The sequence below is a fragment of the Sprattus sprattus genome (assembly GCF_963457725.1).
Source record: "Sprattus sprattus genome assembly, chromosome: 16".
NCBI lineage: Eukaryota > Metazoa > Chordata > Actinopteri > Clupeiformes > Clupeidae > Sprattus > Sprattus sprattus.
The window spans coordinates 17,233,584-17,248,583 of NC_137914.1; the positions used below are offsets into that span (position 1 = coordinate 17,233,584).

At 48.0% G+C, this 15,000-nt stretch overlaps 1 protein-coding gene across 1 annotated transcript in view; it reads right to left on the reverse strand.

The window, feature by feature from the left end:
- The window catches only part of LOC308377852 (ERC protein 2), a gene marked incomplete at both ends in the record, with an annotated part of 197,212 nt that overhangs the window by 7,028 nt on the left and 175,184 nt on the right, over positions 1 to 15,000 (reverse strand). The window contains 2 exons of the mRNA XM_080854612.1: positions 1 to 122; positions 9,507 to 9,654. The exon at positions 1 to 122 is cut by the window's left edge and continues 49 nt beyond it. Coding sequence (XP_080710738.1) covers positions 1 to 122; positions 9,507 to 9,654 — 270 coding nt within the window. The remainder of the gene's footprint in view (positions 123 to 9,506; positions 9,655 to 15,000) is intronic.

The following is a 15,000-nucleotide window of genomic DNA, read 5'->3' on the forward strand; positions in this document are numbered from 1 at the left end:
GGGCCTCGCGGTGGGCCTCTGTGGTGGCCTGGATGAGGGTGGTGAGGAGGATGATGAGGGTGGTGGGGATGAAGGTGGCCGTCTTCGTAGTTGTCAGCAAGGAGCTTCATCCTGCTCTGGGTCTGTTGGGGGGGGGGGTGCAACAGGAAGAGGATGAAGAATCATCATCATTATCATCATCATCATCATCACTGTTCACATTAACATCATAATCAGGAGTTTGTGAAAGAGGAGGAAGAAGAAAATCATCATCACCACCATCATCATCATCACTACACATTCTAAGGTCATTATCAGCACTGCAATAGTGAGCATGAAAGCTATCCTGAGGTTCATGGGGTGCGCCAGCGGACTGGCTGATTAAAGCTGAGCCTAATGTGTGCTGGGGGAATTCTGGAGGAGAGAGAGCAGAGACCCAAAAAAATAAATCTGAGATGAAATATGACAAAGCCCAGATGCTGCATCCAGCCAAAATACCATAATGCTGTCGGACGTCACACTTTAGTCAACATTGTGCCGTAATTGGATTAAAGTATTCCTGTCAGGGGGAGGAGAAGGTGATGGACACTCATTTAGCACGGGACCTGGCCGCACGGCATTGTGGGTATGTGCATTCAGGTTGATTAATAGGGGTAATTTTCTCTATCAATGATTAAAATTGATTAAAATTGCCCAAAAATATGCGCTCGACTCGGGAGTTCTTGGTCGCTCGCTCTGTGTGTGCCAGCATACTTTAGCGGGAGATAACCTTGTGACACACACACACACTCATAAGTACTCACACACATACACAAACACACACACACTTATCACAGAGCAATCAACGGCTTAACTTTAATCATTAAGCCATCAGCAAGCCATCATCGAGCTATGCTTCAAAATAGGAGCCTAAAACCTGCTCAGTCATAGAAAGATGTATGCGTAACAGAGTTTCGGCCATTATGTAACCTGCTTTCTCACGGGCGATGGAGGAGCTGTAACTCTCTAATAAAAACTGCTATGATATTACGTTACAACAAGCCATTTTGTGCTCTTTATTGCAAACTCATACACCATCTTAGATTTACTGCACACCAAACACCTATGATATGCTATGTGCGGCACTCACAGTCATGTCCTCAACCATGCCAGCCCGTCCACCAGTGACCATTAAACTCTCTCCCATTAAACCTTATTACATATGACAATACCCAGGCCACCACTGAAAAACACTACTCCTCCGCGTAGCTTTTCAGGAGCATGAACGCGTCGAAGAAGAAACCACTTAGACAGAGAGCGAGAGAGAAAGGAGGAAGAGAGGGAGAGAGGGAAAGGAGAGTCAATTTTGAGAGAAAAGGGAGTCCATATGTTCGCTGGACACTGTAATGGGGACCTCAGATTACTATTAAAGTTAATACTGCATGAATGGACATGACAGCTAAGTGCTAAATGACATGGTGAGTAGCGGAGCAGAAAAGTCCTCTCAGTCCTGGAGGAATCCTGGAGCAACCCCAAACGGAGTGGTGGCTCAGCCCACCGAGAGAGCAGTGGAAACCGCAGCAGAGTGTCTCAAACCTTGTGTGTGTGTATGTGTGTGTTTGTGTGTGTGTTCGTGTGTGTGTGTGTGTGTGTGTGTGTGTGTGTGTGTGTGTGTTTGTGTGTGTGTGTGTGTGTGCGTGCGTGTTCGTGTGTGTGTGTGTGTGTGTGTGTGTGTGTGTGTGTGTGTGTGTATGTGTGTGTGTGTGTGTGTGTGTGTGTGTGTGTGTGAGCAAGTGTGTGTGTGCAAGTGTCAATGCAAGAGACAGACGCAGGGAGACCTGATGAAAAGCTACTATAAAGCTCACAGCAGGATTTTAGCACAGAAATGAATCAGTGTATGTGTGTGCCAGTGTGGGAGACAGAGAGACAGAGAGAGAGAGAGACAGAGAGAGACAGAGTGAGAGAGAGGGAGAGAGAGAGAGAGAGACAGAGAGAGAGAGAGACAGAGAGCGAGAGAGAGAGAGAGAGACAGAGAGAGCGAGAGAGAGAGAGAGAGAGAGAGAGAGAGAGAGAGAGAGAGAGAGAGAGAGGGAGAGAGAGAGAGAGAAAGATGGAAACAGACAGGCCTTGACATCTTTGTGTAGTTACAGGGTGACTGTGTCATGGCTGCTATGGTGTGATGACATGTGCTGCTACAGTAATGAGAGAGTAGTTGTTATAGAGATGACAAGCTAGCATGGAACTTCCTGCCAGTCTGACGATGACGCACATAATTAACACTGGTTGGAGAAGATCTGCAAAAGCCTGTTCTGGGACCAGTTTTCATGTGCTCGTCAAGTGTGCCCTAATGGAAAGAAGTGACAATCATGAGACCCCTGCTGATGAGCATGAGCTCAGTCCAAACAATAGAAAACTTCTGTGCCTAATTAGAAAAGTTGCAAAGAACTGTCCGGATGCCTTCAGCAGTTAAACATAATCACAAATGGTCTATAATGACTTCTGTCTTAATATCAACTAGTAAACGCAAACACCATACACAATTTGGTATCTAATAGTGTGTGTGACATTGTACAAAAAAGTTCAAGGCACTCATTATGTAACAGCACTTTAACACTCTGGCCAATCACTGTTTAATGTAACACTATGTTATAGTGCACTTAACAGTATAGTTACAGTGTAATAAGGGCTATATAAAATGGAGTCACACCTGCACTGACTACTGCAGTACTACTACTGCAATATGTCCACCTTATCAGGCAATGTTCAAGGACATTGTTGGTAGAGCGGTCCCATTAGAGGCTGTTGTTGTATTGCGTGTTTGTGTGTGTGTGTGCGTATATGTGTGTGAAAGAGAGACGAAGAGAGAGAATGTGTGTGTGTGTGTGTGTGTGTGTGTGTGTGTGTGTGTGCGCGTACGTGCCGTGTGTGCAGGGCTGCGCTGGGTAGCTGGGAGCGGCTCCAAGTGAGCGCTCTGTTAAGAGGGTTAATGAGCAGAACCACAAACACGAGGCAGGCCAGCTGATGAATGAGCGCTGGACAGAGCTGGATGTGTGGCCATCCTGTCTGCACACTGGCAGTTTCAAACACCTGCAGGCATAGAGTGCATGGCGTGCACACACACACACACACACACACACACACACACACACACACACACACACACACACACACACACACACACGCATACACACATCACAGAAGCATACAGCTATTGCCACATGAAGACACACACAGGCCATAAGCGCGCTGTGTGTGAGTGTGTGTGAGAGAGAGAGTGAAGAAAGGAAAGATTAAAGAGAGCAAGGGAGAGAGAGAGAGAGAGAGAGAGAGAAAGAAGAACAGGTAAAGTATGTTTCCTTTGGTGGCCGACTTGAGGGCTTCTGGGATCATTTTCTCTGGTGGATGTGAAACACATAAAATACTGCCTCTTCCTCCACAAACACTCCTCCTCCTCCTTCTACTCCTCTGTACATTCCGGCTGCTCGAGGCCAGCACGCCGTAATCCATCTTCATCTGGCCGACCACAAGACAAAATACTGCTCTATTAATACCACACATCAAGCCCCAAATGAGTGTTTGTGGGCGTTAGTGTGTGTGTGTGTGCGCGCTTCTTTGTGTGTGAGATCACAGTGATGTAGGAGTCTGTGTGTAAGCACAGCAAGACAGAGGGGAGAGGGAGAGAGGGTGTTCTTCCTGTGTAGGTGTGGGAGTCTAGTGTGGTGATGTGTCCAGTAAGAGTGAGGCATTCTGAACCAACCCTTGTCTCTCTCCCTAGGAGTGTCTGACTGCGCATGTGTGTGTGTGTGTGTGCGTGTGTTTGAGAGACAGACTACATGTGTGTGTATGTGTTATCTGTGCTTACATACAACAAGTGTGTGTGTGTGTGGGGGTTGCAGCTGCTACAGTGCACCCACTGTGGAGTTTCAAACTAAGCTCCTGTGATACTGGCCAATTTTCATCAAGGTACCAAAACAGCACCTAAATCTTCACTGCTACCACAAACACAAACACAAACACAAACACGGCCCCAGAGGCACACACACCTGGCCGAGGCGTGTGTGTGTATGACTGCTATTCTGAGTAAGTAATTGGGCTACTTTCTTAGTACATGTCAGTATGTTACCCTGAGTGTGTGAGTTTATGCTCGTATAAGCATGTGAGTGTGTGTGAGTGTGTGTGAGTGAGTGTGTGTGTGTGTGTGAGAGTGAGTGTGAGTGTGTGTAAGTGTGTGTGTGAGTGTGTTACACCTCCTTAAATGAGGTGCCATGGATTAGACAGCTTGGGCAGAAGTGCTGATGAAATGCTGTCATACACGCTCAATCATGCTCAAGAAGGATAAATAAACCTGACACTTGTTGCATCTCTCTCTCTTTCTCTTTCTCTCGGTCTCGCTCTCTCTCTCTGTCTTTCTCTCTCTCTCTCTCTCTCTCTCTCTCTCTTTCTCTCTTTCTCCATCTTTCATCTCCTTCCTTCCCATCTTTTCCCAGCCCTTGGGTGTGTTTAAACGGTGGTGGTTGATCCAATAGCACTGAGCTAGAGGGTTATGGTCATATATAATTTTTACATGCACTCGTTTTAATGAATGGAAACAACACCGTGACTGCAGCTCTGAAATCCTCATTCCCCATGCGTGTGTGTGTGTGTGTGTGTGTGTGTGTGTGTGTGTGTGTGTGTGTGTTTTTCCCCAGGACGTCTGCACCTGGCTCAGAGCTGAGAGAAATCGAGAGTGCAGATAACAGTGTGGCTTGGGCACTTTATTCCGCATTACTTAGCTATTTGTGACACTTTGTTGGACGCTGTGTGTGTGGGCTTCACCGCGTGCTCCGACCATGATCTATGGTGACCGGGGCACTGGAGGGATTTTCCCCTGGTTGAGCAGTAATGGAAGCAAAGAGAGTTTTTGTAGCCGGGTGTTATCATGAGTGTAAGTGAATGAGTGTGCATATCTCTGTGTGTATATGCGTGTGTGTGTGTGTGTGTGTGTGTGTGAGAGAGAGAGCGAGAGTGTGTGTGTGTGTGTGTTTGTGTGTATGTGTGTTCGTGTCTACATGTGTGAGTCTCATGAGTCTCTCATCTGCTAAAGGCCTGACCATCCTCACTGCCCCCCCTGTGTGAGCGGAGGAATGCAACCCTAATTAGTGTTAATTACTGTGAGCACTGGGTAAACACCTTTTTAACGACCCCCCCTATCCTCGCAAAACACACATGCTTTCGCTCTCTTTTTCTCACACAGATGCATGTAAACACACACATATGCATATACAGACACACAGTAATATATACACACAGAGCCACACCGCCACTTCACAGACATTCCTACCTACACATATATACATACCTGTGTATATGTATATATAGATATATGATCAGTGTATGCATGTGTGTGTTTGGTCTGTTTTCTGACACTGGGGCAATCGCTTTCGTTTCCACACCGCTGGAGGGCAGACGGCTACAGCGCAGCCTATATGGCACACCATCCTCACCCTCCCCATGCCAACACATCTGGAGCTGTCTGGCCAACCCAGACACCTGTGCCTCTCACAGGCCTGGCAGCGCGCGGCCAACCTCAGCCAGCTCTGGAGCTTCCATGAAGAAGACAGAAGACATGAGGACAGGAGAGGCTTCCGCAAACACTGCCAAACACTGACTCTGACTGTTTGGGACACTAACAGTTACATTGATAGGACGCCCCACAGGTGTCTAGATTCCAACTGCATGTTTGTACGTAACTGCAATGTATATATTGTGCTCTTTTATTTAGTTTAGTTTGCGCTCTTTCTATTTTTGAATGTGTCAATGCACTATCAGGATTGTTTCTCAATTTCATTGTACTCTGTGCTATCTCTCTGAAAACACTTAGGTAAAACTACCGCCATTGCTCCAAACTGTTAATCATTCACATGCACATACTGTAGCTTGTAGACGATGGAGGGAAGAGGGGAAGGGGACAGAGAGAGAGAGCGAGAGAGAGAGAGAGGGAGAGAGAGATAGAGAGACTGAGAAAGAGAGATGGATAGTTTGGGCCTTGAGGATGACAGCCCACAGCACCTTTCTTCCATTCTGCTCCTCCATGACAGGCACACAGTCTGAGCCCCGAGCCCCGAGCACACAGATACTGTTACAAAACACGCTGTCCTGATCCGCTGGATGAGACATGGCCCCCCTCAGGAGCAGCGCTACCATCCTCCTGCTCCCCGACATCAAAGTGCGCCGTGCCAGCCGCAATTCATCACCGGCGAAGATCCGGTCACGGAATTCCCACTTCCAGACTGATTTATGCCGGCCCACTCCACAGGTAGCCCGGCAACACCGACCTGAGCCACCACATGTGTGTGAACCTTTCTTTCCTCAGGGAATCAACATTTTTTAGGTGTGTGTGTGTGTGTGTCTGTGTGTGTGTGTGTGTGTGCTGATTTACATGCTTGTGTTCTGTGCCCTAGTGTAATGTTCTTGCTCAAGGCCAGATTTCTCTCTCTTTCTCCCTTCTTTTCCTGCTTGCCTTCGTCTGTCTGTCTATCTATCTATCTCTTCAGGCACTACTCCACCAAGCCAAAACAGAGAGCAGACAGGCATCATCAGCAAGGCATGCATCCAGATATCAAACCAATGCTAGAAAGACTTGCACACACACACACACACACACACACACACACACACACACACACACACACACACACACACACACACACACACACACACACACACACAATACACGGTAGTCAATATAAGCCAAAAGACGCACAAGCAAGACTTTTCTGCGAATGTGCAGATTTACGAGGTGAGGAGAGTGATCATCCCTGGGGCTGGATGGGAGAGAAATGACATAGCATAAGCTCATACCGGCCATTATTCTCCAGGATCACTCTTATCAGAGGCAGCCACTGGCTACCTTTGAAGTCGGGTAAATCACTGCAGCTCGGGGATAAGTGGTGTGGTTGACAAGGCCAAACTCACAGGCAAGGTAAAATACAGATGCTGGAAAAGGAAGGATGGAGAAAAAGTGTGTGCGAGTGTGTGTGTGTGTCTTCTTTTGTGTGTATGTACTGTCTCTGTGTGTGTGTGTGTGTGTGTGTGTGTGTGTGTGTGTGTATGTACTGTCTCTGTGTTTGTGTGTGTGAGTGTGTGTGTGTGTGTGTGTGTGTGTGTGTGTGTGTGTGTGTGTAGTTTGTGTGTGTGTGTGATGACGGCTGTGGTGATAACAATCTCTGGTGGTTGACCTTGAGTTGTAACACAGCTCTAGTCAGGGCCTCTTTCAACACCTAGTCTAATGGCCATCAAAACAACAGTCTAAACCTCTTCTCTCTCTTTCTCTCTCTCTCTCTCTCTCTCTCTCTCTCTCTCTCTCTCTCTGTGCCTATATAGAGAGCGAGTGGATGTGGGAGTAAATGTATAGTAAATGTATATTCATATGCACTTGTGCAGGTGCCTTTTATCCTGTGACTCATCATAAGTACCAACTCCATATCCAAACCCAAAAAGATACTCTAGTCTACCAGATCAACGGTCAAACTGCTAGTTTCATGACCTTCTCAAAACCCCCTCGAGCACATAAGACATGGAGAGGGGGGGGGGGGGGGGGGGTTGCTATTTGGAGAACAAAAAGACGGGCAGCCATCATTCCTTCAGACAGACAGAGAGATTTTCCACATCCCACAAAGATTCCGTTCCACTTTAATCCCTATGGACTCGCCGCCCGTCCTCCATGGAGAGGAGGTCTGGGGAATGTGTCAGGGTGTGCGTATGCCTTGTGCTCGAGGAAGAAGCATCTGTGTGCCGAGAGAGTGTGTGTGTGTGTGTTTATCCACTTTTTGATGAAGCATTTGTATGTGTGTGTGAGCTTACATGTACCTGCGGCAGGAGGGTTCTGAAGAGGTTGTACTGTAAGCCAGAAGACGCCCTCTTGTCTGGGTAAGGGTGAGTTAGAGTTTGTGTACGGATGCTGGGAATATACAGTCACGAATGTGCAAATGAGGTATTTGTGTGTGTGTGTGTGTGTGTGTGTGTGTGTGAAAGTGAGAAAGCAATAGAGACAGAGAAAGACGGGTAAAGCGAGAAAAGTAAAAGAAGGAACATTTTCCATGAACTTTAGAACCTGATTGAGGGTTTGGGTATGTTTGCGTGTTTATGTGTAGGTACATATGTTTGATGAGTGTATATAGACATGATGTATGAGTGTAAGAGATGATTTTTCCATCTGTCTTCAATAATGTTTGAGTTTGCCCAATACGAATGCCTGTGTGATTGTGCACTCTGCTTGTTAAGAGCAGTACACAACAAGACATGATATGAAAGCCACAATAATGTGCATTCTGTTACACTTGAGGTTTTAATGATACAAGACACCATATGTGCCACTCAACATTTGATTTCATGTCCTTGTGCCTTTGTGGATGAGTGTGTCTGTGCGCATATGTGTGTGTGTGTGTGTGTGTGTGTGTGTGTGTGTGTGTGTGTGTGTGTGTGTGTGTGTGTGTGTGTGTGCGTGTGTGTGTGGTGTATGCGAGTGTGTGTTTGTGTGTGTGTATGTGTGTGTGCGGTGTATACGAGTGTGTGTGTGTGTGCAGTGGGTTCGAGTGCACGTGTGTGTATGTGTGTGTGATTGCCTGCCTGTGAGTGATTGTGAGTGTACATCCACATTAATTTGTATCGAGAAGGGTGAATGAGAGTTCCATGTCCCATATGCCTATGTCAGTTTATGTTATAGTTTGCCTGATGTATGCTTTATATAACAGTCATGGTGAAGGTTGAGTCTGTGGGTGTCTGTGCAAACATCTGCATTTCTGCTTGAGAGGGTTAGCATATGTCCATGATGAGTAGGTATGACCTGATTGTGTATACGGTTCAATGTGTGAGAGTTAGTACACACACGCACCCCGCCCCCACCCCCACCGCACCGTGCCCCCTCTTAGTCTTCCTCTGGCCATCGTCATCATTAACACAACCAGACTCCCACGGTGTCCTGTCACTGAACCGTTTTTTACTGATCAGGAAACAGTGACGTGGGCCAAAGCGGTAAATGGATAATGACCCCACCTCACCCCCACCCCTTCCCCGAAATGCCAGCATGGCCCCTCCACCAAACTACTGTTTGTGTTTACGAGGTCGTGAGCGAACAGCGAAAGCATCCCGTCTTGACTTCTTCTTCTCCGCCCCTGTGGCTTCCCAGAATCCCGTCTGAGTCAGGCGGCCCGTCCCACTCTGGGCTATCGCTAACCCTAGCCTTTAGCAGTGTGGCTTGATGTGGTTTAGGTGATTTAATAGGCCGAGCTGAATCAGCGGGAGGAATGCAAAGGTCTCTCTTCCCCGCTGCAGCATCACGTGTAATGGGATACACTGGGAATGCAGGCTGCACTGTGATAGCTGATAGCTAACCCCGGGCCCTCATGATGAAAATGATGGTTCACTGACTTGAATCTGTCTCCTCTATCTGCCCACCTTGTTGACTCACTGGAATGTTTTCCAAATCATGCAAGCCCTGCCAAACACACAGTGTGATTGGCCTGACGGGTTTGATTGGCGACATGCGTCACCCAAGGGGAAAGGCATACCTGCTGCTTCAGTTGATGCATGAGGCGGTCCTTCTCTCTCTTCAGGGCCATCACCTCCTCCTGGGTCTTCTTCTTTTTGGAGGCAGAGAGCTCCAGCAGGGCGATGTTCGCGTCTTTTTCGCTAATGGCTGCCAACAGGGCTTGCTGCCTGAGGGGATGAATGGGAAGAGGAGGAGGGTTAGAGCTACGGTAAGTCGTTACTCTAATCCGCACCAGATACAACCCAGTCAAGCACAACCGCATACACAGAGCGCCCACTGGAGAAAACACACACACATACTTACGCACACTTACAGTCACAAAGCGGGGGGCAGAGAGGGCAGGTGCACGCCGTAATGGCTCACATACCGCTGGACCGCAATACCCACAACCCCCTGCTCTCTTCCTGTCATCAGCGAGATTCTTTTGTAATGGCGGTAATTTTTACCCGGATCAGACCATTAGGACAGGGGCGGCTAGCCATCGCGTCATGCCACTAGCGCTAGTCATGCGCCGGGACGCTATAACTCACCCTGTGTCAGACGGAAAGACACAAATATGCACACACACACTTGTGCGTGCACACACACGCAGACATAGACTGAAATATATTGCGTATCACAATCACACAATCACACAATCACGCACCCACACACACACACACACACACACACACACACACACACACACACACACACACACACACACACATATGTGTTTCATCCAGCTGGGCTTTATAGCACTGCAGACGAGTGGAACATGAAAGTCAGGATAGGGTTTAATATGTCCTCTATATCAGAGGCATCTTCTGAGTTATGGGCCAAAGACCAAGCTCTGAGAGGGTTCTGTATATATGATAGGGACCATATCCTGTCAGAGTGGGACACTAACTGCACTCCTCGGATCCAAAGAGGAGCCATATTTATGGTAATAGCAGGACTGTAGTCATTCGCAACGGCTTAAAACTAAGCAGTCCCGATGACAGCGCACGCCGAGTGAGTGGTGTGAGGTTCAAATGCAGAGCGCCAGGCGATGTGCTCACTGAGACCCCCATGCCCTATACAGAAATAACTGTATACAGAGAGAATGCTTTACATTCTTTGGCTAGAGACTTTGGCAAAGAGAACTTCCTGAATGGATGGTTCAGTTCCAACAGTCAAAATCTGTGTGTGAGAGAGAACCACTATCATCTAAACTAACCTAAATAATTACAATTTCTTTTCAATTATAACACGGTGCCATACTTTATGTAGTGGATAAATGTACAACACAGTGAAAGGTAGGTAAGGGTGGACTCTCTCAGGACGTTTTTCAATTAAAAGCATTTCTATGTTCAACAGGGCGAGAGCGGGAAAGCAAGTGAGAGTGATGTTTTTGTTCCATGATTTAAGTCCCTTTAGTAATAACTCCATTCCGAAAATAAACACCACTCGGAGAATAAAGTCCTATTGCCGTGGAATTCCGATGCTATGTTTTCGGTACAATTATCTGAGCTAAACATCTGGATTCTCCCATTCGCTCCGGCTAATGGCGCTGTGACCCGCACAAAGTGCTGATGTGGACTTCAAACTTTAATCGCTCAATTAATCAAAGTGCCCCAGCCGTCTGACGTGAGTATCCCTCCGTCTCCCGACACCTTGCGTGTTATTCCTCTTCGCGCTCGCTAAGAGCCACGCAGGGGGAAACAGAGACGGCCTCCTCCCCTGCCTCAACCAGAGCACTGGAGCTGTAAGCACTTACACACACACACACACACATACACACACACCGTAAGAGGTACCTATAGAGAAATATTACTGGAGCTCACATACCTGGCTTTGACCAAGATGGATGGGAGGGAATGGTAGAGGTGAAGGATGTAGGTGCACTCCGATGAGAAGCACAGACACAGCCTGACACAATAGCTCATCCCTGCACACTGTGCAATCACACACCGAGCTACCATCTTCTACTGTAAACCTTTTAGCCGTCAGAAACGTGCTATCATGCCATCTCCGGAGCGTTGGCATACGTTTAGAATAAATAATGTATTTCTCTGGTGTCACGCCATTCCCCCTTTCTGCTACAAGCTAGCCGTGAGAGAAAGCTGTTGCTTAACTCTCAAGTGCAGAGCTAGAATACCACCACCCCCTGGCTTGTGGGCACCAGCCAAAACAAGTGCATTGTTCAATAGCTGCTAAAACAATGAGACACTCCAAGCCTACAGAAACTACTGCTAATTATCTAGGGTTGCTATACTGTCATTTAAAATCAGTGCAAGGGAGAACGATTTCCACACAGTGGTTGTAAAACTCTCACAGGGCTGACGCTATCATACCGTAAATTGCAAACAAAAACTTAAGACAAGATGGGCTGGCAGCTTTGGCAAATTTGAGGAAAAAGAGGACCTCATGTGTGCGTTGTTATCATTATTATATCATGGAGAAATATGTGTATCCAAGCACAGATGATGGCTGAACTTGCACATTAGTTTTTTTTTCTCTTGCTTCTTCCTTCCGGACATATAAGGGAATGGCATGCAGTGGCAACCGTTGCCAGTGAATAAACAGAGCAGAGATTAACGCCAGCCACTGGCACTCGGGGGGTGAAGGGGCGTCACCATGACTACCATGGGAAGGGAAAGATGTGGGGGGTATGGGGGAGGCCGGGGGTCGTGGTCATCCCCTCCTTCCTCCTAGGCTGATCCTCTGAGAGGACGTTTATATTATCTGAAGAGGCATCCGAGGGGGAAACTACAATGTCTATAAATCACAGCAGGCGCAGGCTCTCATGCTAACTCACACTCAGTCATGCACAGTGCACACACCTAGCGCAGGCGAATACACATGCTAACAAACCTCATATGTCACACACCCTCAACACACACGGTCCTTGACGGTCGTACACACAAATGCATATACATCACATTGTCATGGACATTAATGAAGAAGCACTCAGCTATATACGACCTTTTTCCATATGAATATAATAGAATTCACATTACATGAATGGACGGCTGGCATGGATCATAAGGATTCCTCCAACATCTGGGTGAGAAATTGAAACTTGGGTGAACTGCTGAGATAGTGTTCCAGAGATGCCAAAAAATGTAACAGAGTTGAAACAATCAGTGCACTATTTCCACAGAGAGCATGAGATGAAGCCATCAATGTGTTCTTCATTGCGAGGCCACGGCTTAAAAGGCTTCTAGTGCTCGATTTCAGTTTCCTCCCCCCTGGCTAAGTGCAGGGAAACCCACACAGCAAACACACTCAGAGACCAGGGGCTTCGCATAACTAAAGTCATCGTATTTAGCATCTGCACACACGCTGTCTCACGCTAAGGGATGGCCACTGCCAAAAACCTTGCGAGCCTCTCAGGCATTGCTTCCCCCTTGTTCAGCTTCCATGATGAGTGGCTGCTCCGCCTGGCCCAGGTGAGGCCAATCGCTACAGAGGATGAATGAATGGGCAACTGACGGCCCAAAAAAAACGCCGGATCCAAAATGGCCGCCATGCTTCAGTGCAACCAAAACTGCTTCCAGTTGCCTGATTAGCAGGGGCAAAACCCGGCGCTCGCCCCCACGTGCGGTCAGGGGTTGCTGGTGAGAGATGCCTTCCTAAAGCCATAAAAGGGGCATTATTTTGATTAGCCGGCCCATAAAACTCTCCCCCCATCCTGAACCGAAACCCCATCTCTCCGCCCTCATCAGCCTAATTAAATGGCCTTTTGGAAAAGCGGACGGCCTAATGTCTTGCAGCAGTATTAAATCACTATTAATTTGAATAGTCATTTGGCCCGGGCCCTAAACCACCCTGACTCTGGACATAAATCCCATCGAGTGGAGGACCTGCTTCATTTATCAGCGGACAAAAACAAAACAATACTGATGATATACAGTGTAGCACGTTGCCCTCGCCTCCGCAGCCCTATTTACCATTTATCACCGTGGCAGTCAGGGCCAAATGTCCTATTTCGATCTTATTACCGAGCTAGTTAACCTCCACTTGGCATTTTTGGCCAAACCATACGTGTTTGTGTTTCGTGGTGAAGTGAGAAGACCCGTCACAAGAGCTGCGGATGATTCTGGCTGGGAGGAGGGAGGGGAATGCTGCATGCTGGGAATTTTGCCACTGTCGCTTCATACTGCCCACCCTCACATTCACACCTTCCCACCAATCCTTCTTCAGATACATAAACACAGGTGCGCTCCCTCTTTCCTAGCACAGTTAGGCCTTCACACTTATACACACACACACACACACACCCACACACACACACACACACACACACACACACACACACACACACACACACACACACACGTTCCTCCCCCAAGTTTTCCAAGTGATTCCTCAGTAGCACATGTGGCCGGTGAGGGCCGTGACATCTTATTTATGGGCGCTGAGGTTCCTGGATGAACATGTGATTGTAATTGCGGGTGCGTGTCCGGTGCAGCAGACGGGGCCGACAGGGGCGTGATGGAGGTGAGTGATGGATGGTTGCCGTGCATGAGGAGGAGGAGGAGGACAAAGAGGAGTAGAGCACCACGGCCGCGGCCGACTCTGGTCTCGGAGTCGTTTTTATGAAGACATCTCTCCTGTCAAGCACGGGGCCCGTGGAAAAAGAGAGGCCCCAGAGCAGATGGGCCCCAATGCACAGACAGCATAAAGCATCTAGGCCATCCCAGGGGTTAAGGTGGGGTCAAGAGCTACCAGCCTTATGGGAGAGGGTGTTCATTGCGTGTGTGTGTGTGCGCTTGCGTGTGTGTGTGTGTGTGTGTGTGTGTATGTATCTGTGTGTGTGAGGCAAGTTCCCACCACCTGTGTAACACAACTGTGAGAGAGTTCGCCAGCAACAAAAGACACTAAGGTAGAGATGGAAGGAGAAAGGAGGAGAGGAAAAAGAAAGAGAATTAATGAATGAATGAATGAATGAAAGCAAGAAAGAAAGAAAGAAAGGGAGCAACAGGAACAGAGGAGATTTAAGACCCCAGCCGCCACTAAATCACTGGCACATATTCCACCTTGTTATTCCTGCGCGTCACGCTTGAGGAAGACGTGTTTATCATTTGTGTTATGACTTTGTGCGAGTTATTACCGCGCAGAGTCAGGGGAGGGGGGGGGGGAATAAACAGATGCGCCCTGAAGGTGCCGGGGGGCCCACAAATCCTGAACCGGCGAGCGTTTCCGTTAGGAGACAGAGGGCATGCCGACCGAGCGCTGAAGAATGAGTGGAAGACAGGGAAAAAGAACATGAAGAACACTGACATGGTGTTCTACAACAGAATGCCCCCCCCCCCCCCCCCCCCCCCCCCCTGCAGCTCCCTCTAAACAGTTTCCAATAGGGAGGAAGGAGGGCTGATTACTCTGGTGACAGCTACAAACATACACACTCATAGACACACACACAAGCACACGCACATGCACACACACACCCACACAAACACACACACACACACACACACACACACACACACAAACACACACACACACAACACACACACACACACACACACACACACACACACAAACAC